The 22,500-nt window shown below is 47.9% G+C and overlaps 1 protein-coding gene across 19 annotated transcripts in view; it reads left to right on the top strand.

The window, feature by feature from the left end:
* LOC135093860 (fibrous sheath CABYR-binding protein-like) overlaps positions 1–22,500 on the top strand; it is a 142,796-nt gene that overhangs the window by 93,783 nt on the left and 26,513 nt on the right. Inside the window, exon 1 of one of the 19 annotated variants that reach the window (XM_063993515.1) lies at positions 7,387–7,535. The exons of the other annotated variants lie outside the window; for them this stretch is intronic. Coding sequence (XP_063849585.1) covers positions 7,512–7,535 — 24 coding nt within the window. The 5' untranslated portion in view covers positions 7,387–7,511. Of the gene's footprint in view, positions 1–7,386; positions 7,536–22,500 lie in introns of those variants that run through there. 19 annotated transcript variants of the gene reach the window in all.

Here is a 22,500-nt window from a genome sequence, read left to right as displayed (position 1 = left end):
AGATTAGCCGAGACGTGAATTATTCTAACTTACCATGCGTCCCCGTAATGATCTCCCAGAGGGTACTACTACTACTACTACTACTACTACTACTACTACTACTACTACTACTACTACTACTACTACTACTACTACTACTACTACTACTACTACTACTACTACTACTACTACTACTACTACTACCAACTTACTACTACTACTACTACTACTACTACTACTACTGGAAAACCCGGATCTTTTGTTACACAGCTTCCAGTGGTGCTCGTATTCCAGATGTGCTTGTGGTCCTTCTCTTCTTCCTGCTCTCCCTCCCTCCCTCCCCCTCTCTCTCTCTCTCCCTCCTTCCCTTCCTCCCTCCCTCCCTCCACTCACCCCTCTTGTTTCCTCCCTCCTGGGGCGTGCGGAAAGGGGAGAGAGAGAGAGAGAGAGAGAGAGAGAGAGAGAGAGAGAGAGAGAGAGAGAGAGAGAGAGAGAGAGAGAGGGAGGAAACGCACGCCCGGAGGTGAGGGAAGGAAGAGGGGAAGGGAAGGGAGGAATGAGGAATGAAGGGGGTGGGGGAGTTGCCTTTGTTTTGGGTGACGTGTCAAGTCTATTTAAAGTCCCGTTTTCTGTGAGTTTGTAATGGAGAGACGAAGAGGAGGACGAAGACAAGGAGGAGGAGGAGGAAACGGTGTAATTATTGATATAACGCTGCAACAAGGGCGAAGAGGAGACAAGAGTAGGAGGTGGAAATAGTAAGAGGAGGAAGAGGGATGTGGGTGAGTAAGAGGAGGAAGAGGGATGTGGGTGATGGGATTATTAAAGAGGGAAGCTTAGATGTTGATTTATTAATTGTTTATTTTGTCCCTTAGTTTAGTTATGTGTGGTGGTGGTGGTGGTGGTGGTGGTGGTGGATATGGTTGTTGTGGGTGTGTAGTGACCAGAGTACAGTGCTGAGGCGTCTTGTAGCGCCAGTTAAGACTATAAAGATAATGCTTGATATCTGCGAACCCACTGGTACCGGGACACGCCAGGCAAGTTCTTTAGTTCGTCCGTCCTTCCACTAGCGGCAGCCAGCAACAAAGAAGACTCTCTCTCTCTCTCTCTCTCTCTCTCTCTCTCTCTCTCTCTCTCTCTCTCTCTCTCTCTCTCTCTCTCTCTCTCTCTCTCTCTCTCTCTCTCTCTCTCTCTCTCTCTCTCTCTCTCGGATTTGTAAACACAAGGATGAGTTTACAGATGGTGCCTTGGGGTGGAAAAGAGGAGGAAGAGGAGGAGGAGGAGGAGGTGGAGGAGGAGGAGGAGGAGGAGGAAGGGCTCTGTAGGGGATAGGAGGTAGGGTGAAGAGAGTAGAGGGTGCAGGAAGAGAGGAAGGAAGGAAAGAGAGAGAGAGAGAGAGAGAGAGAGAGAGAGAGAGAGAGAGAGAGAGAGAGAGAGAGGGTGTGTGGGTGGGGAAAGAGGGAAGAGGGAAGGTGAAGAGGGCAGGCAGATGTTTCACCAAGATTAGATGCGACTCCCCGCTCGTTGTTCTTGTTCCCTTTTTGTAATGGACGGAAGCCTTATCTTGGCTGTTCATCGCAGGGGCGTGCTATGAGCAACGCTGGAGAGAAAGGAAGGAAGTGAAGGCAAGGAAAAGAATGTTATGCCTTTCCTTGTGGGGCGGCAGTGTTAGGTAGAAAAAATGTCTGTTTTGTGTATTTTCGCTCGTGTCTTCTTGTTACGTCTCTTAAAGTGTTACCTGGTACTTTTAATGTATGGTGTGTGTGTGTGTGTGTGTGTGTGTGTGTGTGTGTGTGTGTCCTTACCTTTCTCCCGCTCGTTCGTTTTACCGCAGTCTACCATGATCCGCCTGGCAGAAAACGGGTGTATCTCTCAAGGAGCTACATTCTCTTTCCTTTCTTTCTTGGAGGACTCCTCTAAACTTAAAAAAAAATTGTTCCCTTGTAGTGTTTGTTAGTTTGTAGTTTACTCTTTGCACATGATGGTCGATACTCACCTCTCTCATTTTCTTTTCCAGGTAAGAGACGCAGCCGATGAGAAGCGAGTAGCATCACGTTGTTGGTAAAGTACTGGAATTGTTATTATTATTTATTGTGAAAACTGAGATGAAAGCTGTATAATAATAGGCATATTCACGTACTTCGTTTTTCACCCTCGATTCGAAATTATCCAGTCCAGAACATACCTTAACGTTGATTTACCTTACCTTACCTTTTTAACGTATCTTTCCGTTACCTTAACTTGCTGTAGGAAAATCGGTATTTCTTTTGTGTATTAGGGAAACTGTCCAAATGGGGGAAAAAAATAAAGAAATAAAAAATAATAAAAAAAGGGAGGAAAACTTAACGCTCCCAAAAGCTGTGAGAGTGCAAAAGGTTATTGATTTATTTACTTTTTTTGGGTGTTTAGCAAAGGCGTTTCATTTGTTCCGAGTTTGTCTCATTTCTCAATTTGAAATTCGCGATTCTGTATGTCGTACAGAGCAACACACCCATCATTCATCCAGTGTTGCTTGTTGTGTTGCCAAGTGTTGATGACTGCATAACACTCCCGTTTTCTGTTCCTCCCTTCGTGTCGTGACTCATGATATGGTGGAGGGGAAGGGAAGGGGATTTAAAGGAGGAAGTGGTTGCGGTTGAGAGAGAGAGAGAGAGAGAGAGAGAGAGAGAGAGAGAGAGAGAGAGAGAGAGAGAGAGAGAGAGAGAGAGAGAGAGAGAGAGTCGTCCTCCACAGACATAGAGTCGTCTTTCTCTCAGACAGTCTGTACTAACTCAGACAGACAGGCAGACAGTCTTCCTTTACAGACACTATCCACTTCCTCCCAGACACTCATTCCTTACCCAGACAGACAATCCTCTTCCTCCTCCTCCTCCTCCACTCAGACATACAGACAGACAGACCTCCTCCACTCTGATACTGCAAAACTTCTTTGTATAAAATATTTTTATCGAGAGGTGCTTGGGGAGTTTCTTAGCTAGCGTCTTAGTGGTGGGTGGAGGAGGGGAGGAAAGAAAGGAAGAGGGAGGGAAGATGAGAGGCAGCGGGAGAGGAGTTTTTCCCTCATCCCCCAGCTTGCGTTTCCCCCTGAGTCACCCTCGATACGTTACTCCTCCTCCTCCTCCTCCTCCTCCTCCTCCTCCTCCTCCTCCTCCTCCTCCTCCTCCTCTTCTTCCTCCTCCTCCTCCTGTCCTTTCCTTATTATTCAGTTTGCATTTCTGTACAGACTCTCTCTCTCTCTCTCTCTCTCTCTCTCTCTCTCTCTCTCTCTCTCTCTCTCTCTCTCTCTCTCTCTCTCTCTCTCTCTCTCTCTCTCTCTCTCTCTCTCTCTCTCTCTCTCTCCCCTTTTTTCTAATATCACAAGGTCGTTGCAGAGGTCGCCGGGTGGTTTGGTTGGTTTAGGGTAGGCAGGATAGGGGGAGGAAGGGAGATGGGATAGGGAGGAGGGTGGGAAGGGGACAGAGTAAGCAGAAGCAGGGTATAGGGTCTCCTGGTTGGGGGGTGGGGAGGTAAAGGATGGCTGGTGGCGCTTGCACAGACCGCCTTGGATACCGGTTAGAACCCCAATGAATTTCTAGCACATGAGGAACACAGGGAGGGAGGTGCAGTGGGTTGGGGCGTGGTAAGATGGTAGGGATAGGTATGGTAGGGGAAATAGGTGGTGATGTAAGGGAGGGGTGTGTTTTTATATCATGTACTGGAACGTTGCGATTGGAATAGTGGCTCACGACAGTTTCTCTATGGTTGAGGTAGCGCTGTCTCATAACCCTCGCCGGCGCCATGTAACTTCATTGCGACGCCATAACTTAGTCTATAAATTTTCAGAGAGAGAGAGAGAGAGAGAGAGAGAGAGAGAGAGAGAGAGAGAGAGAGAGAGAGAGAGAGAGAGAGAGAGAGAGAGATGTAGCAGGCAGACAGGCAGGTAAGCAGGAGGGGCGGGCGGGGTGTAGGCGCCAGGGGACCTTCTTCCGAGAATGCCATGAATGCCACAACCTTCCGCGGCGGCGCCTCTCCCTCTTTCTCCTGACGCCGCGTGGCCCCCTAGGAAATGCCTACGTACCCACCCCTCCCTTACCTTCCCTTCCCCTCTCCCCCTTTCCCCCTTCCCCGACCTACCGCACTTCATCCCCGCCCTTCTCTTGGCCTCAGTGCTGCCCACATCTGCCTCCCACACCTGCACGTAAATCCAGGACAGCACTGTATATAGCGCCTCCTCCACACTGACATTCCTCCGCCCAGTGTGGAGGTCAAGGAAAAGGCCACGGTGGTACTGCCATCACCATTGCCTCACTTTGGGGAACTTCACCAATCAGGATAGTTGTTCCTGTTTCCATCTTACTCTACGGTTCAGTCCCACCTTCTCCCTGCCTCCTTTTCCTTCTCCTTCCTGTCCTTGTGTTTCCTGCGTCTCACTGCAACCTGTAGCGACAAATCCTTAGTATACTTAGTTCGAGGACAGGTTGTTTACATTGTTTTCCATCTTCACTCTAACGGGACTTGAAGATGCAATTAACCTGCTACATAGCCTCACCTCACGTTAACTCTCCTCCCACGATCAGTCGACACATTAAAGGCTTTCACGCTTGCAGTTATATCAGTGAATTACATATTAACGTGGCTGCCTCAATTTCAGTTTCACCCTTCCTCTGGTGTTACATTTCACTCCATTAATTAGAGAAATCTAGTATGGTTCTAAAAATGCTATGGGAGTCGACCCTGCCTGTAAGCCGCCCGTGTGAGGGAGGAGTGAAAGTAGGAATTTGAGTCACAGGGAGTCATTAGCTGTCTTAAGAGTCCACGAGGAGACAGAACTGTAGGCGAGGACTGGGGGGAGAGGTGTGTATGAGGGGAGGGGAGGGGTGGAATAGGAGCTACGGACTGGGGAGAAGTGAGACGGGAAGGTAGAGGGGGGAAAGGACCAACGGAGGGAGAATGGAGGTACGTAGGTGGAAGGAGCAAAGGTGGGGAATAGTCGGAGAGGGATAGGGATAGTGAGGTGGGGGTAGTAGACAGCAGTGAGGAGTAGTAAGAGAGGGAGGAATGGTAGGAGGATAGTGGAAATACGTAGGCAGAAATGGGGAATAGTAGGAGAGGGAGAAGGAAGGTGGAAATAGGCAACCACAACTGTGGGAATAGGAGAGTAAAAAGGTGGAGGTTGGTAGACACAAATGGGGAATAGTAGAAGAGGGATAGTGGGAAAAAAGGTAAATAAATAGGCAAAAATGGGGAATAGGCGAGGGAGAGGAATAGAAAGATGGAAGTCGGCAGACAGAATTGGGGAACAGGAGGAGAGGGAGAAGGATGGTGGGGGGTGTAGGAACGCTGGGGAGAGGAGTAAGGGTGAGGGACAGGCGTGGGGCAGGCACAAGGACAGGGTGCGAGGGCCGCGTTGCATGCCAAGCAATGGGTGGACTTGACGCCTGGAATTTGATGTTCACAGGAAAATATAAGGTTACTTGTAGGGAGCGAAAAAAAAAAAAACAGGATGACAGCGAGAACGAGTAAAGGATGATGACTTAGGAGGAGGAGGAGATGAATATGAGAAAGAAGAGGAAGAGGACTACAGTGAGAAATACCGTGACCCGTAACAATGAGGCTGGAAATGAGAGATGAGAAGGGGTTGGGGTCCGTTAGTTATAGGATGCAGTGACCAGTGGAGGGAGGGGAGGGTTGTGGTGTCCGGGGTCAGATTCCCTGCCACCTGAAGCCTCCATCACGAGAAGACCTTCCCAGCCGCCGCCACCGCCGCTGCCGCCGCCGCCGTCGCCACCACCGTCAGCCTCCCATCTGCTCGCCAAACTACCTTCCTTATGAGTCATGAACGCCTCCTCCTCCTCCTCCTCCTCCTCCTCCTCCTCCTCCTCCTCCTCCTCACAAAGCACAAGCAGCCACGTTCCCCATATTTATAATAAAGCCGCCCTCACTTCGCCGTCGTCTGCGAAAGCAATCTTGATCCTCATTAATATTATCAACGGTGTTTGGCTTGCGCATTCTCTCTCTCTCTCTCTCTCTCTCTCTCTCTCTCTCTCTCTCTCTCTCTCTCTCTCTCTCTCTCTCTCTCTCTCTCTCTCTCTCTCTCTCTCTCTCTCTCTCTCTCTCTCTTTGAGGTGCCTAGGGAACGGAATGATAGAAGAGAGGGAGAGAGGTGCATGCCTGTGTGTGTGTTGAGGGCGTGGGGTGGTGTGATGTGGCGTGGTGAGGTGAGAGTGTGGAGGTCGTGCGGTGACATATGATGACATATTCCGGGGTCACGTGTCTGTCTTTCGTCATCTTCCTCTCTCCTCCGCCGCGCAAGATGACACCGCCCTAAGACACAATCGCTCGCTCGGTCAACTCTTCCCTCGCTTGCTCGCTCGCTCACCCGCTCGCCGTGTCTTCTCAGTTGCTTGCTTTCCCCCTCTTTTTTGTATTCTTTTATGGACATTTTTGTTTTAGGTTACGACAAATATTCGGTTTCTCATCCCTTGATTCTGTCGCTCTTCAGTTCGTTCACACGTTAGGCTGCTCATCTGTTTACCTGTTTGTTTCACTCACTCATTCACATAGTCATTTATTCTCTCTCTCACTAACTCACTTATTCAAACTTACTGTCACTCGTTCACACAATCACGCATTCTTTCACTCCCCGACGGATTTCAGCCCCATTTTCCCTATTTCCTATTTTTTCCCAGCCACTTCGTCACTCAGTTCAAAATATCGTAGTTACGCCCTCGAGACACGACAGAGAGGACCAACCAAGTACTGTTTGTAGCTCGGGTTCAGTTTGTTTAGTCTCTCTTTTGTGTGTGAACTGGTGTATTGTCCTCGTGTTGTCCCATGCAGGCCCGCCACCGGACGCGCCTGGTTATTGGGGGGAAGAGGCAGGGAGGTGGGGTGAAGGCAGCCACACAAGCAATAAAAACTCTCCCAGCCCATATCCCTCCCCTCCCAACTGGCCCTCTTCCTTCCTCTCCCTCCCCGTCCCCTTTACAAACATTGCCAACCACCTTTCTTTCCTCCACCTCGTCATCCCTACCTTCACCACTTGCCTCCTCCTCCTCCTCCTCCTCCTCCTCCTCCTCCTCCTCCTCCTCCTCACCGTTACGTATCTTTCGGCATCATGTTACTCTTTATCTTTATCCTTCCTCCTTTTTCCACTAAGTAACTTCCAGCCTCCTTTCCTCCACCATCTATCGTTCCATCACTTTCCTGTCAGTCTTCCCTTCTTTGCCTCTCCCTCGACTTCTTCCTCTCCTTTCCTTTCTTCCCTCTCCCTCAGTCCCTTCCAAAGGTAATTCCGAAACCTTACTTTCTTGAGTAGAGGTGACGAGGGATATGGGAGGAGGGGGTAGGTGAGGGGAAGAGAGGAGGTACAAGGGAGGAGGGAGGGGTAGAGTGACGGGGAGGGACAGGAGAATGGCAGGGCAGGGCAGGGCAGGGCAGGGCAGGGCAGGCGTCGAGGAAGAGGGCAGCCGGGAGGGAGGTTGTAGTGTGCCGCAGGAGTCTGTAAGCGCGCGTCCTCCGATCCTCAGCTCCAGGACTCTGCTGTTCCCGCCGCCATGAGCAACGCCGTCGACGAGCAGGTGTGTGCTGGGCTTTGCTAGGGTGTGTGCAGGGCCTGGCTAGGTGTGGGCCTGGTGTGTTGATAACTTGATATCGATGGGTTAGCTTGGTTTAGAAATGGCCTGTTATGTGCGCGTGTAGGGGTTTGTTCGTGTGGGTGTGTCTGCGTACGTTTGCGTGAAGTCTGTGCGTGTCGTGAAACATTTATTTATCGCCTCAGTTTACAAGGGCCTGGTATATGAAGCTTTATCTTTTTTTTTTCTTGTTCTATTTGTATGATAGGAATTCTCAAACGTTCCTTGTCTCAACTGCTTTTAAAATGCTCTAGTAGAAGTTATAGGAGATTTTAAAGATGAAATAAAGATTCTACTGGTATTTCACAAGAACTCAACAACGCTGGAATAAAGGAGGCGATAGAGAAACCTCGATAGAACTGAGCGAATCATCTCTTCTGGAAAATAAAAGCGTTTCAGAATACGAGCCTAATGATACCCGCGTGTAGCCGCCCGTGCCGCCCTCACCGCCTCAGCCACTCTCGAGAGGCGGGCGTCTGTGTCACACTTCCTGCATCTCATTACACACGTGACCCACAAACAGTAAATTGTGATCGCTTTGAACGAGGCCGCGTCAATAAGCCCGCATGATCCATTGACACGTAATGCAGATCTCTCTCAGCAGTTATGGATCAGCTTCTGTTATTCACCACCGCACAGACTTATGATGTCGCCAGCAAACGATAAATTTTGCATTGATGTGTTGATATTAGTACGTACTGGCAGATGGATGCGAGTATGGAGAAGTGGAGACGCTGTTGATTATTCTTTTCTTTAGTTTTCACTTATTTTCTGTATGTAAAAGACTCGTCAAAAAATTAACGAAAGGAAGATAAAAAGAAAGCCCGTTCAACTACCATTAAAAGGAAAAGAAAAGAGACTGAAGACGGAGGAATAACGTTTTCAGGACAGGAAAGGGAAAAGAAAAGAGACTGAAGACGGAGGAATAACGTTTTCAGGACAGGAAAGGGAAGCAAAAAGGGTACTTATAGTGAGCTTAATGAGTGAGGAACGAGCATTTTGATGAACCGACATACCTAACTTTTCAATAACTAGTGTGTAAGTATGTATGTATGCACGCACGGTAATAGGATTATGCCCCGGCGAGGCTGGAGCAGCGCAGCACAGACGCTAACGAACCAGAAACACGAACCGGAATTATGGGAACAATTGAATGGCGAATGAATGGAGGCACATTATTGGAAGAGACGTGGCGGGGTATCGCTTAATAATTACTCCGTCGACCCATGAGCCCCGAGCCCCGCGTCTGCCTCACCAACAAACGAGGTGGATGATGCGCACACGTCAAGCCGCCACGACTATCACACCACAGACGATGATATTGGAATAATTAAAGCATTCATTCACAGCATCTGTCCCTACGTCACTCCTGCTGCGGGTTAGTCTCAGATTATCAAGTAAACCTTCCACTTAAAACCCACAAAGAAATAATCACACAAGTTTCTGAATTACTGCCCCGAATTTCCAATAAAGCTTTTTTCGGGGGTGGAGGTGAATAACACGGACCTTAATCTCTCTTCTAGTCTTCGTTTACTGTAACACTGAAGAGTGGCAGGCGGGGGAGAGTGGGCTGGGAACTGGGACGGGGACGAACCGGGGCGGGGCGGGGTGGCACAGGGATAGGGACAGGGGCGGGGATACCAAAGCCGCGGTGCCAGGGGTGCGTGGTGCCTGCGTGGTGCCTGGTAGGGGGCCGGAGGTAGTGAATGAGGTGGCCCGCTGTCCCCTCCTTCCTGGATCCTGTGTGTGTGTGTGTGTGTATGTGTATGTGTGTGTATGTGCTTGCGTGCGTGCGTGCGTGCGTGCGAGTCCTTGTCTGCCCATCATGTGTCTGTGCGTGTCTGTCGATGGTCGTATTTGCTTATTTTCTGCCTTATTATCTGTCTTGTTTTGTGTTTTTCATCTCATTTGCTGATTTGTTGCCTTTATTTTTTAATTCCCTGCGTGTCATTTTGGGTCAGGGTCGTGTGTGTGTGTGTGTGTGTGTGTGTGTGTGTGTGTGTGTGTGGCAATTACAGGGTAGGTTTTTGGATGTAATGAGACGTTAACTTACGAACTGTGTGATTCTCTCTCTCTCTCTCTCTCTCTCTCTCTCTCTCTCTCTCTCTCTCTCTCTCTCTCTCTCTCTCTCTCTCTCTCTCTCTCTCTCTCTCTCTCTCTCTCTCTCTCTCTCTCTCTCTATTTTATTTTCTGCATTTCAACAGAGAGAGAGAGAGAGAGAGAGAGAGAGAGAGAGAGAGAGAGAGAGAGAGAGAGAGAGAGAGAGAGAGAGAGAGAGAGAGAGAGAGAGAGAGAGAGAGAGAGCGGTAAGCGGATCCCCTGCGGTGTAGCCACGATACCCGACCTGACCCGCACCTGGCCACATCAGATTCCTTCATCCACACCACACCCAACTTATACTACCTTATACCATCCATCTCTCTCTCTCTCTCTCTCTCTCTCTCTCTCTCTCTCTCTCTCTCTCTCTCTCTCTCTCTCTCTCTCTCTCTCTCTCTCTCTCTCTCTCTCTCTCTCTCTCTCTCTCTCTCTCTCTCTCTCTCTCTCTCTCTCTCTCTCTCTCTCTCTCTCTCTGTCATCCGTTTTTCTTTTCCTCCACAGAATACAGTACACAGAAAAATACCTCCTTGAAGGGTACACTTAGATAAAACATAACAGAGATGGATATTTCTTCAAACACTTCTCGCCGTGTTATCCGCTGTCTTGTCTCATCCGTAAGATTACCCAAGCCGCTTTGAGTGTTATTGATATCCACACCACATTGACTAAAATAACAGAAGAAAAAAAAAAAAAAAAAAAAGGAAGCGAAGGATAATGAAGCGCGGATGTACACGACCGTAGAGTTTTGTAGCACCACGCAAAGTGACTCCTGGACGGGGCAGGAGAGGCAGGGCATTGACATGAGTCTGAAGGAGGGTACGAGTTGAGGTGGGGAGGAAGCAGTCTCGCTTTCCTCTCTGAGTTAAGTGATCGTTGCTGTGATACGTACGTTCATGTTTCCTTCTTGTCTGTCTCTATTGATGTCAGTAATAGCATAGTGGTTTGGCGAAGGCGTTTGCTTCTCTCTCTCTCCAGGCATACACGTGGGGGACAGCTTGGGGCGTGGTGAAGGGGTGTTATTACTCTCTAAAGGTTGATGGTCATGTGTGTGTATTATCAGTCTGCCTGTCAGCGCAAATCATTCATCGGTTCGGCGTATTAAAGAATTATTAATCTGATTTAATGTCATGAGCGTCAAAGGAAGAGTTATATCGTTGCGTAAAGAAAAGATCAGCGATGTGTACCTAGTTTATCTTATCACAGCGCACGTGTCAATCTCTCTCTCTCCTCTCCTCTCCTCACCCCTCCCCTCCTCTCCCCTCCCCTCCCCTCCCCTCCTTTCCTCTCCTCTCCTCTCCTCTCCTCTCCTCTCCTCTCCTCTCCTCTCCTTTCTCCTCTCTCCGCTTCCCTCCTCTCCCCTTCCCTACCCTTCCCTTCCCTTCCCTTCCCTTCCCTTCCCTCCTCTCCTCTCCACACACACACACACACACACACACACACACACACACACACACACACACACACACACACACACACACACACACACACACACACACACACACACACACATACATTCCGACTGGGACGCGGCCAAAACCAGAGTCGGGAGGAGTGGAGAGGAGGGATCCCGGGTGGTCACTTTTCAGTATCAGTTCCACATTGTTTCGGGAGCCTTGAGGACACGAGGTCGAGCCAGATTATGTAAGTTCCCCCTCCCTCCCTCCTCCCCCTGCCACATCCCCACCTTCGTCTTCGCCTCCGCCATCTGCACTTAACTTACTCACCGACCTTGGATTCTCGTGTACAGGGAGGGGGAGAGTGAGGCAGAGCAGAACCCGACCTCGTGGTGTGCATGAGGGCGTAACAATGACCCAGCTTGTCGTGGTGGGTTATGATATATCACAATTTTCTCCCCATTTATGGCCTCACTTCCTCATTTACACGTTAACTCACCCAGCCCACACCTAAGCCACCTGACTCACTCCTTCATCGTCTTGACTCACCTTATCCCCCACCCCCTCTTCCCTTCTCCCTTCCCCCTGCCTCACTCCGCGCAGCCAATCAGGCGGGGGTGTGGAAGGTGCCAGGTAAACAGGATTGTCTCACACTCAGGGTGTTTGGTATGAGAGAGAGAGAGAGAGAGAGAGGAGAGAGAGAGAGAGAGAGAGAGAGAGAGGAGAGAGAGAGAGAGAGAGAGAGGAGAGAGAGAGAGAGAGAGAGAGAGAGTGGGGGGTTATAGACTGACAGATAATCGGACTGTATTAGCAGACAAGAAACAGGCAGACAGACATGTTGACAGACAGACCATACAGGGAGGTGATAGTGCAGTCATTCACGATGGCTACGGTATATTAATATGTATCCCAGACAAGGAGAGAAAATGCATTGAGTGTATTACTTATTGTGCTTGGAGAAATAAAAGAAACAATCGGTGGATCTCGGGGAAGGAAGGAAAGAAAACAAACCGAAGGAATGTGTTGAACATAAACAAACTCAATCACTCTGCTACAAGACCAGCGGAACTATGCACACAAACGCTTGTGGTCTGCACGGGGGCCAGGAATGAGTCTAACGCTTACTATTATATTATTAGTTGAACCAAGATGTGTTCACAAGGTCGCGGTGGTGGTCTTGGCTCTAATACACTGGGCTATACTAGGGATGACAAGGCCACCAGGGTAATGTCCAACTATGTGCAATGCGTTAATACGAAAGGACATCCTAATTTTAGTATAGACGGTATTTGTGTCAGGTGCGCATGAACGACACAGCGGCAGATAAAGGTGATTGTAATTGTATAACACAGCTTAACTAATACTCTAAAAAAATATAATGGTCTTAGTTGTGCTAGACGGTACACAGGCTGGTGGTATCATCACTCGATAGCCGTGTAATATAGCGTAACACTCGCTTCAATTACACGATTGGTCGTAACGTTACCGCATTGTACGTGTAGAGAGCTTGTTCAGGTGTTGTGGGTACGAGTATCAGACATTTGATAATAAAGTATTGATGGTTAAATATAAATAGTTGGATTCTCTTCAGTGTTCAATTTTTTTTGTAGATAGTTGAAGCAGAATTACTGGATGTCTATTTCTGTATATATTTTTACATTTTTTTTTTTGAGCAAAAGTTTTTTTTTTTTTGAGCAAAGAAGAAAAATGCTGCACTTTATTTACATATTTATCAATTTTCACTCAAGTCCTTAGTAAACGCATTCTCCCACTTAAAAAGAGAAAATAAAAGTTAGAAATTCCTTGACGGCTCCACTATTAAGGTGATAGAATATGCAATCAGCAGCCTGCGTAAGGACATCTCGCGTGGTAACCCCTGTCACCACCATTGTCATCATCGCTTTCATCACCATTTCACCAACCAAGCACAAAACTTCCTGGCGCTAGCATCTTCCTACGCTGCCCGTCATCTTTATACACACGAGACCCGACATCATTAGCACGGCGCCAAATAAGAACAACAACAGTGATAACCGCATTTGCACTAGACGAGGTGAAGAGAAAGCGAGAGAGAGAGAGAGAGAGAGAGAGAGAGAGAGAGAGAGAGAGAGAGAGAGAGAGAGAGAGAGAGAGAGAGAGAGAGAGAGATGGGCAAAGTGTATAGGGAATAAGAGAATAAGAAAGTTGAATAGGTACACGTTAACCTTTTTCTTTCTGCAGTGGGTATCATAAAAGGCTGATGACGAAATGATAGAACAGCGCTGAGAGGGGAAATGTTTAGTGGGTGACGAAGAAATATTTTGTGTGTGTGTGTGTGTGTGTGTGTGTGTGTGTGTGTGTGTGTGTGTGTGTGTGTGTGTGTGTGTGTGTGAATGGGGTTTGCAAGCATGGTGTAGTTCGCGGCGTGTTAGTGGACATTGGCATGGGCGTGAGTGGGGTGGCGTGGCGTGGCGCGGAGGTGGTGGTCTCATCAGGTTGTGGGGGGGGGGAATGGAGGGAGAGCTAGTTCTTCCTTCGAGTAATTTCTCTCTCTCTCTCTCGTCTCTCTCTCTCTCTCTCTCTCTCTCTCTCTCCTCTCTCTCTCTCTCTCCTCTCTCTCCTCTCTCTCTCTCTCTCATCGCTCTCTCTCTCTCTCTCTCTCTCTCTCTCTGGATTATCATACATTTCACCACATGCCCCCATTAGTCATATGTCTCATGACTCAGAATGGTGTGTGTGTGTGTGTGTGTGTGTGTCGTGTGTGTGCGTGTGTCGTGATACCCCGAACTGGGTGAGTAAATAAATGACCTGATTGGGGGAGGGAGAGTGCCCGAGCATGGTACGGTTCTTTGGGGACAGTGAAAGGTCTGCTCCAAACACGATGGTGGAGGCGACGACGGAGGTGGTGGTGGTGGAGGTGGTGGAGGTGGTGGCGGCTGCGATGACGGGCCGCTGGGAAGGGGGAAGAGAGGGGGATGGTTGGGGGACTGGGTCTGGTGGGGCGGGGGGAGGAGTGAGGGAGAGAGGGAAGGAGAGGGGAAGGGTGAGGGAGGGAGGGGAGGAGGGCCCCTGGTTGAGTGGTGGTCCCCTCAGTGTGCGCTGCCTCCTGGTGTCCTCCGCACAGGCTGTCTGCTCCTAACAACAACTTATATTGGCGTCGCGTGTGATTCTGCCGTCGCCTCTTCCTTCTTCTTCCCCCGTGGTTGTTCTCTTCTCTCATCATGGAGTGTCTGCGGTGGCTGTTTTCGTGTGCTGGGGAGAAAGCCGGCACAGGCAGCCCACACGGTAAGAAGGCGGCCTTGTCTGCTCACTACGCGTAGCTAAGCGGGTATAGTGTGACTCCTTGCCTTCTCTCTCCCCCTCTCTTCACGCCCTTGCCACGTCGTCCTCCCCTCTCCCTTCTATCTATCCTCAAGGAGTGTCGCGGTACTCAAGAGAACGTACTGTATGACCTGGTCCCCTCCTTCCCTCCCAGACTCTCCTAGCAGTAGTTGCGTTCTTTCCTTTGCCGGTGGTCAGTGTGTGTGCACCCAAAGTCACGTGTGTGGATAAAAGCCGCGCCCTATGTGTGTGCCCTCACCAATAAATGTGCTTAAGTTGCTACCCCCAGCCTGTGTGTACTTTTTTTTTGTAGGTGTATCTTTCTCAGCAACACCGTTCGGTCGCCACGTGGATGTCTGGTTTGTAGCACATCTATTAGTCTAGTCTACCTTTTTTTTCGACGTCGGATAGTGCCAGAACGGTGTACAAAGTGCCAGCATATGGTAGACCGTGCCAGGTGGAGTTGAGGTATGCAGCAGCGAGGCGGAGACGCTTCATGGCACGAACAAGAGATGATGAGGGTGGTCGGGGTGAGAGGTGCTTGGGTTAGGCAGTGATGTTGAGGCGAAGGAGGCGGAGGGGGAGATGGGAGAGGGAGGGAGGGAGGGAGAAGTAGGTGGGTAACAAGAGCCAGCCAGTGCCACGCCTCGCCTACCAAGCCGGAACGTCCGCCAGATCCGCATTACGTCATCACCTTCCGCCTCTGAAAAATTATCAACTATTTCCTCTTTCCTGTTTGAGCGTGTACGTGTGCGACTACGTATGCAAACTTTCCCTCCGTCTGTACCATCACTGCCTTTGTTGTGCGCCAGCCGTGCCTGTTACTTACCGGGCATGTGGAGGAGGAAGAGAGGGAGGAATTGCTCTTTAGTATATGGAAGGATTAAATAGACTTCACTTATTAGTCTTGTGGATACAAGCGGTCTTTGTTAAATTTGAAATATATTAAGTTACTGCATTACCGGTGTGTAACGTACGTGTTATATAGTTTACCTACTTATGTGTGTTGAGGGTTAGCTTGAGTAGGTAATGGTTGGCAGTGGTCAGGTGAGGTGATGGGGGTGAGGTGGGTAGATGAGCGGATCAGTGATATTAAGTGTGATGGGGAGGAGGGGGTGAGGATCGACGTGCCTTCCCCGTGCTTTTAAGGATGAATGTTTACAGTGCTCATGCTTGCGACTGCGAGGGGGGGATGGGGGGTAGCGAGAACGGTGAAGGCCAGGTCAGAGGCGTTGGGATTTGTTTCTCCTCTCTCTCTCTCTCTCTCTCTCTCTCTTCTCTCTCCTCTCTCCTCTCTCCTCCTCCTCTCCTCTCTCTCTCACGCACACGCGCGCGCGCGCGCGCGTGTGCGTGAGAGAGGAAGAGGAGCATAGTAGCAGCAGATGCGAGGAATGTTGACAATATAATTGCTAATGTGGGAGAGGAGCGAGTGGGAGGATGACGTCATGTTCCGTGCTTTATAGGAGTGTGTATGTGTGTGCGCTTTCACATACCACTGTTTATAGCACTCTCTCTATTTCTCCTTGAAGGCTCCTTAATAATGCCCACACACACACACACACACACACACACACACACACACACACACACACACACACACACACACACACACACACACACACACACACACACACACACACACAGTATGATAATATTTAATCCTGTGTCGCGTCGTAATCCTCTTCACGCGGCTGCCAGGACTCAAGGATTAAGTCAAGAGAAGAGAAGAATATCCAGCGCTATTTTACAAGAATCCTGATAATGTGGTCGCCACAACCGGTCATGATTAATTGTCCTTGCTGCTGTGCCCGGGGGCATTACACCACAGCGAGCCAGGGCACTAAAAATGTTTAGCCCAAGTAGCCACTCCACCACAACAGCGTGCCTCCCTTGCCTCCACCTAGTATCAGGGTACAAACACTTTTTTCCTCAAGTGTGTTTAATGATACTTGACGCTCGTTTATCATTATTGGTATTAACTATAAATAATGTCTAGCTTTATGTGAACACTTTATTTGCCACTTGCTTGTTTCCTTTCTGGTTTTTATTTGCTTTTAGAATTTACGAACATAATAAAATAAGGGAAGCTGTAAGAAGCCATCAGACCCATACGTGGCAGTTCCTGCATGAAACATACCTTCCTATTTCCGCGTGTCATCTTCATCCATGAATTTATGTAACCTTTCAAAACTTCCCATTCCATTCATCTACCACTCTCAGAACGCCCCACCCCACTTTTTTTTTTCCGAACCATCAAAGCTTTACATGCTGTTTATGATAGTATGCATAGTGTGTACAATACATACAACTTGGTGTAGAGGCAACTATTCCGTAGCGACAGTGACGTCACCACCTGTTGCTGTGTTAAAGTAATCACACCAGCGATAGCACTGAGGATGTCACTTCCCGCCCCCTCGCACCTCCTGCTTAGTTTTTTTTTGCGCAAGTAAAATTTTTGCAGCATCGATTTCTAAACGTAACGCATTTATTTAATTTATATTTTTTTTTAGCTGTCTCGTTTTAATTTTCATTATTGTTGTCATCTTGAAGCGTTTTTTTTTTTTACTTTTAATTATGTTTTATATATTTATTTTTCCTAACCATCGCAAGAATCGGTGCCTCATGACATTGGTTTTTGTGGTGCCGAAGAGAACAGTCGATTAATAGGATTTGTTGAAATGAAGTAAAATTATAAGTAGATTACATGAGATTAGATAAAACGAGAAATGGAATCAGAGGAGATGAAAGAAAAGGAGAAGTAGAATTTATTTGAGATTAAGTTAAACAATAAGTAGAATTATGAGAGGAACTGAAATGAGTAGAGAAAGAAATCAGTCCTTTGCTTTCCCTATTCATGACTTCATAATGTGGGCAGTGGGGAGGATGGGGGGAGGTGTTGACGAGGCTTTGTGTTGAGTAATCAGAAGGGAGAAGATTTGCCACACCGAGAGTTGTGTATGATTTTGACGGTGGAAAAAATTCGCTGTGCTGAAAATGAATACGATCCGTAAATATGTTATGATAAATATGATGCGGTAATCAAGCCTTCCAGTTTGCGATAATAATCTAATGACAGTAATAATAGTGGTAATAATAATAATAATAATAATGATAATAATAATAATAATAATAATAATAATAATAATAATAATAATAATATCTACAATAATAATAATAATTATCTACAATAATAATATCAGCGTGTCGAGTGACCTCACCAAGGGCACCAAAAAACAAAAAAACAAGTGTCTGCTCACAAAATATGTCGCTCTCATAAAATTAGATTATAGATTTCTAAAAACTGGGATAATGCAGTTTCTAATAATAATAATAATAATAATAATAATAATAATAATAATAATGATAATAATAATAATGACCGAGGGCACAAAACAAGAAAAAAAATGACAGCTACCCCAGAAAATGTCGCTCATAAAAATTGGATTATAGTTTATAAAGTCCGGTTTAGTTCCGAATAATAATAATAATAATAATAATAATAATAATAATAATAATAATAATAGTATTAGTTATTAATAGTAGTAGTAATAATAATAATAATAATAATAATAATAATAATAGTGATAAGTAGTAGTAGTAGGAATAATAGTAATAATAATAATAATAATAATAATAATAATAACAACAACAACAAAAACAACAGCAACAACGAAGCTTCCCAGGTCGACAAAAGGGTGAACTACGTGTAATGGGGTCAGACAGATTATGTCAACAAGGCGACGCCCGTGTACATGCACCCCCTCCTCTCCTGCTCCCTCCCCCGCTCCATCCACGTGCTGAATAATAAGACCTGCACTCATTTTTTTTCCACCCTCCGTCTTCTATAAACATGTATACGTTTGGAATCAGTGTCAGTTAATATATCAGCTTCTCTGGGCATGAAAAGAAGTCGTGTGTGGCTTGTACTCAAGGTGAAGGATGACCAGACGTGTTCGGGCAGTGATAAGAAAAATTAGAAGTTTTACGTATCGAAATTTTGCATCAGTGGTAAAATTAAAGTAAGAGAATTCCTTCGCAGAGTAATAAAATGACAGTGATTATCGTGTTCGTGGAAATCTAATATAACTTAAAGTAAATAAGTAAGAAAGATAATAGTGAAGTAGTAAATAAACAGATTATAAATGAAAAGAAACGCATTACAATGAAAGAAAAACCACATGGGCCGTAAATTGATGATGAAAAATATAGAAATCTTGCTACTGTGTTTATGGAAGTAAATAAATAAATGTTCGTATAATAAAATAAAAGTAGGAATCGACTAGACACCAAAACCAGACGCCACTAAATGTCCCCGGACTGGCTGATGGTGCAGGTGAGGCTTAATGGCAAAGTTAATTTGATGAAATCTTACCTGTAAACTCCATCCTTCCTTGTCCCCCCTCCCACTCCCTCTTCCCCGTCCCTCCTCTCTCTCTCTCTCTCTTTTTGCTCCTCGTTTTCCTTCTCTTCCTCCCATCTTTGTCGTCCCATCGTTCGTCTCTTCCTCATTCCCTTCTTTCCTTCCTTCCTCTCATCTTTATCGTCTCCGTCGTTCTTCTCTTTCCTATTTCCTTCTTTTCCTTCCTCCCATTTTTGTCGTCCCTTCGTTGTCCTTGTCTTCTTTCCTTCTTTCCTTCATTTCATCTTTGTCGTTCCCTCGTTTTCCTTCTCTTCCTCATTTCCTTCCTCCCATCTTTATCATCTCTTCGTTCTCCTTGCCTTCATTTTTTTCCTCCCATCTTTGTTGTCCCCTCGTTTTTCTCTTCCTCGTCTCCTATCCTCCCGTCCTTGCCGTCGTCCTCCATTCTTCATTCACGTGTGCCTTCTGTAGGTATGCCTGTATGTAAAGACCAGAGTTTTGCGCCTCCTCTTACTTCACGACTCCATTGACAAGCCATGCAAGTGTATTGAGACCTCTCGCGAATATTATGGAAGGGCAGGAAGGAAGGAGAGACGGAGGAAATGAAGGAGTGGAAGAGGGCAGAGTAGAGGGGAGATGGAGAGAAAAATTGTGAAAAAAAGGAAGGGAGGAGAGAAGGTAGGAAAAACAAGGAGACCAGAAGGAATTCAGGAAGGAAATGATACAGGGAAGAAAGGACGAAAATAAGGTGGAAGGAATGAAGGAGGGACGAAGAGAGGAAATGATACAGGAGAGGAAGGAAGGAAGGAGAGGAGAGGAATGGAGGAGGGAGGAAGGGAGATGATGATGGAGGAAAGGAAGAAAGGAAAGAGGATTGAAGGAATGAAAGAGGGAGGGAGGGAGGGAGAGAGGGAGGGAGGGAGTCTCTAATGAGCTGTGAGATCATTGGACGAGTCTGGCGAGTAGTGAAGGTCTGTCTGATTGGCTCTCTCTCTCTCTCTCTCTCTCTCTCTCTCTCTCTCTCTCTCTCTCTCTCTCTCTCTCTCTCTCTCTCTCTCTCTCTCTCTGCTGAAGTCTCTAGAAGCCTTCTCAGGCGTCCCTGATGACCAGTGTGTGGGGAATGGGAGGGGAGGGGAGCGGAGAGGAGAGGAGAGGAGAGGAGGGTAGCGAGGGGAGGGTAGTGGGGTAGCATGGGAAAGGGTACCGGGTGCCAGACTTAGGAAAACAGTGCCAACCCATGCTCCCTCCTACCTTCCTCCATCTCGGCATCCCACTCTCTCTTCCTCTCTCTCCCCTCTCCCCGTTTTCTCCAAGGTCATGGTCGTGTGTGTTTCCATTGCATCATCTCCCTCTCCATATTTCTTCCCCTAACTCGGGCTGTACCTGATGCCAGCTTCCCTCCCTCCCTCCCTCCCTCCCTTCTCTCCCTCCCCCAGGCTCCCTCCATCATCTCCTATCTTTTCCATCCCTCCCTTTTTCACGTCTGAGAAACGAGGACGAGTCGGAGCATGACATCCCGAGATCATGGCATCATTTAAGCGGAGGTGAGGCGAGGCGAGGCGAGGCGAGGCGGACAGTCTGCATGATGGCAGGGCAGCATCGTGCACTTTTTGTGGCAAGAAATTAACGGACCGTGAGCGTGATTTAGGATCCTTGACTTGTAGCATTTTCTTCGTCCCATTTTGTATTGCGGGTGATGGAGGTGCTCATTGTTAACGTCTTGGTGACTCTGTTAGGGGAGGTGAGGGGCTGGAGGGTGAGTCATCGGGTGCGGACTCTGGTGGGGAGAGGGGAGGACGGGGGCTGGTGTCGGGTCTTGGCTGCCCCCGCCCAAAATAACTCTCAGGCGGGTCATTACAACGGCCTCGTCCTGCACGGGGAGGCGAGAGGCACCACGGCAGGGAGGCGGGGTACGGGCAGCAGCTTCATGACTCGCAAAGGACGGCCCTTGCTTTGGTGAAGTGCTCGGAACTCAGTTTATTAAAAGCAGTACGATTTAGCATTTTTTTTTTTTTTTTTCATGTTTAGCGTTCAAGGGAACAACTTTGTTTAGTAATCTGGTCCACAGCCTCGCGCCGGGTCAGAATTAGTCTCTTGTATATTTTCGTTAGCAGTGCAAGTCATCGGCTATTTTTCGTGTGTCGGACTGCTTCACAGGCAGCCTCTGTAAAAGTGTGTTAACGAGGATCTGTCCAATAACTATTCTTGATCTTTTCAGCGAAACATTACGTAACCTCATTTGAAAAGAACGATGTATTAGTTATCCTCAGTTTTTATTACTATTTCATTGTGACTTAAGCTTTGTAGTCTTGTTTTAGTCTTCCTTTTAGATACATTTTTGCTTTTTGCCTCTCAGATTTTGTCGTAATTTGATCTTTTCATGGTCACCACCAGATCATTTTGGCTCTGGGATGTTGTGGCCTCGTGTTCGTGTGTCCAAATAGGTTCCGAGTGCAGCCGCCACATGGGCAGGCACTGTTTGTCTTAGGGAGGCGCTTTGTTAGTGTAGGCCTATAGCAGGGGAGGGTGGTCGAGAAGGGGGAATGGAACTGGCGGCTGTGGTCTCAACGCCGTCTTTCACCGGGCATGGACGAGGAGCGGCGGCCGTGCCTGGGTGCTGAGGTGACGTGATTTAATGACTTTTTTGTGACCACTGGTGACGAAGTGCTGCCGTCAGCCGCCAAAGTGATGACGCTGAGGCGCAGTAGTCAAGACGGAAGTACCCGGCGAGAGGCAGCAGCTGTGTGGGCCACGCTGACCGGGATATTAATAGCTCGGTGCCTGCGTGCCCATCCCGCAGCTCATCTGTTTCCCCCTCTCTGCCTTCCATCCCCTTCCAATCCTTCCTTCCCTGTATTTTCCCTCATCCAACACCGACACCCCTCAGTCCCCTCGGTTTGTTTACTCCGCTCGTCCCTCCTCTGTCGGAGTCTCGCATTCCTCAGCGCCGCGCTTTGTCAGCTGTGGCGACTGTCTGGGGACTGAAGGGGAAGCAATAATTCTTATATACAAGAAATAAAAAAAATGCTAATTTTACGAAGGAATTGTCTGGGGATCGTCTCGAAACTGAGAGCCTCGTGGTGCAGTCAATGTGGCGGGACGAGGCCGCCACTGCCTGAACTATGTGACGTTGTGGGGAGTGGTCGTCACGAGGCCCAGGCGACCGCATCCATGCTGCCTCACGTGCTGCCTGTAGCCTAACCGTTTCTCCTCTTTGTACGCACATTAGAATGTTGAAAAATTCAGAGAAACGTCTTTGTTATTCATCATGCCGCACAAACTTATGGTTCTGTCTCATTGTACTAACTCGCAAAGATTGAAACCAGGTCATCAACTCATTTTGTAATTTTTGAAAAGTAAAGGAAGGCGCCGCTACTGTCCTCCATCACGCCACATTTGTCAGGTTCTCGAGGAGGTGCCGAGACATTTATGGCGCTGGTTGCTGACTGGCACTTCCCCAGCGAGACTTGTAAGATTGTCAGGACAACATGAGGAAGACTCTGAATGTAGTGAAAGTGTGAATGGGATTAACACACATTGTGGATATTCGTTTACAAGCAGAATCTCGGCCGTGTAACACGAGAGGCCTCAACTGTCACTGCAGGTGTCGGGTGAACATATCCACACCACCACCTCCGCCCCGCCAAACAGCCTTTTACACGTCAGCCACGTTGCTCTTTCCCAAGCAGCCCTCTTCCCTCCCTCCCCAGCCCACTGGCAGTCTGGCCGGCCGAGTCTTGTATGACCCGCGAGTGTGGCG

Source organism: Scylla paramamosain, chromosome 3 (assembly GCF_035594125.1).
Source record: "Scylla paramamosain isolate STU-SP2022 chromosome 3, ASM3559412v1, whole genome shotgun sequence".
NCBI lineage: Eukaryota > Metazoa > Arthropoda > Malacostraca > Decapoda > Portunidae > Scylla > Scylla paramamosain.
The sequence above is the reverse complement of the archived record's forward strand: the minus strand, read 5'-3'. Positions and strand labels throughout refer to the sequence as shown.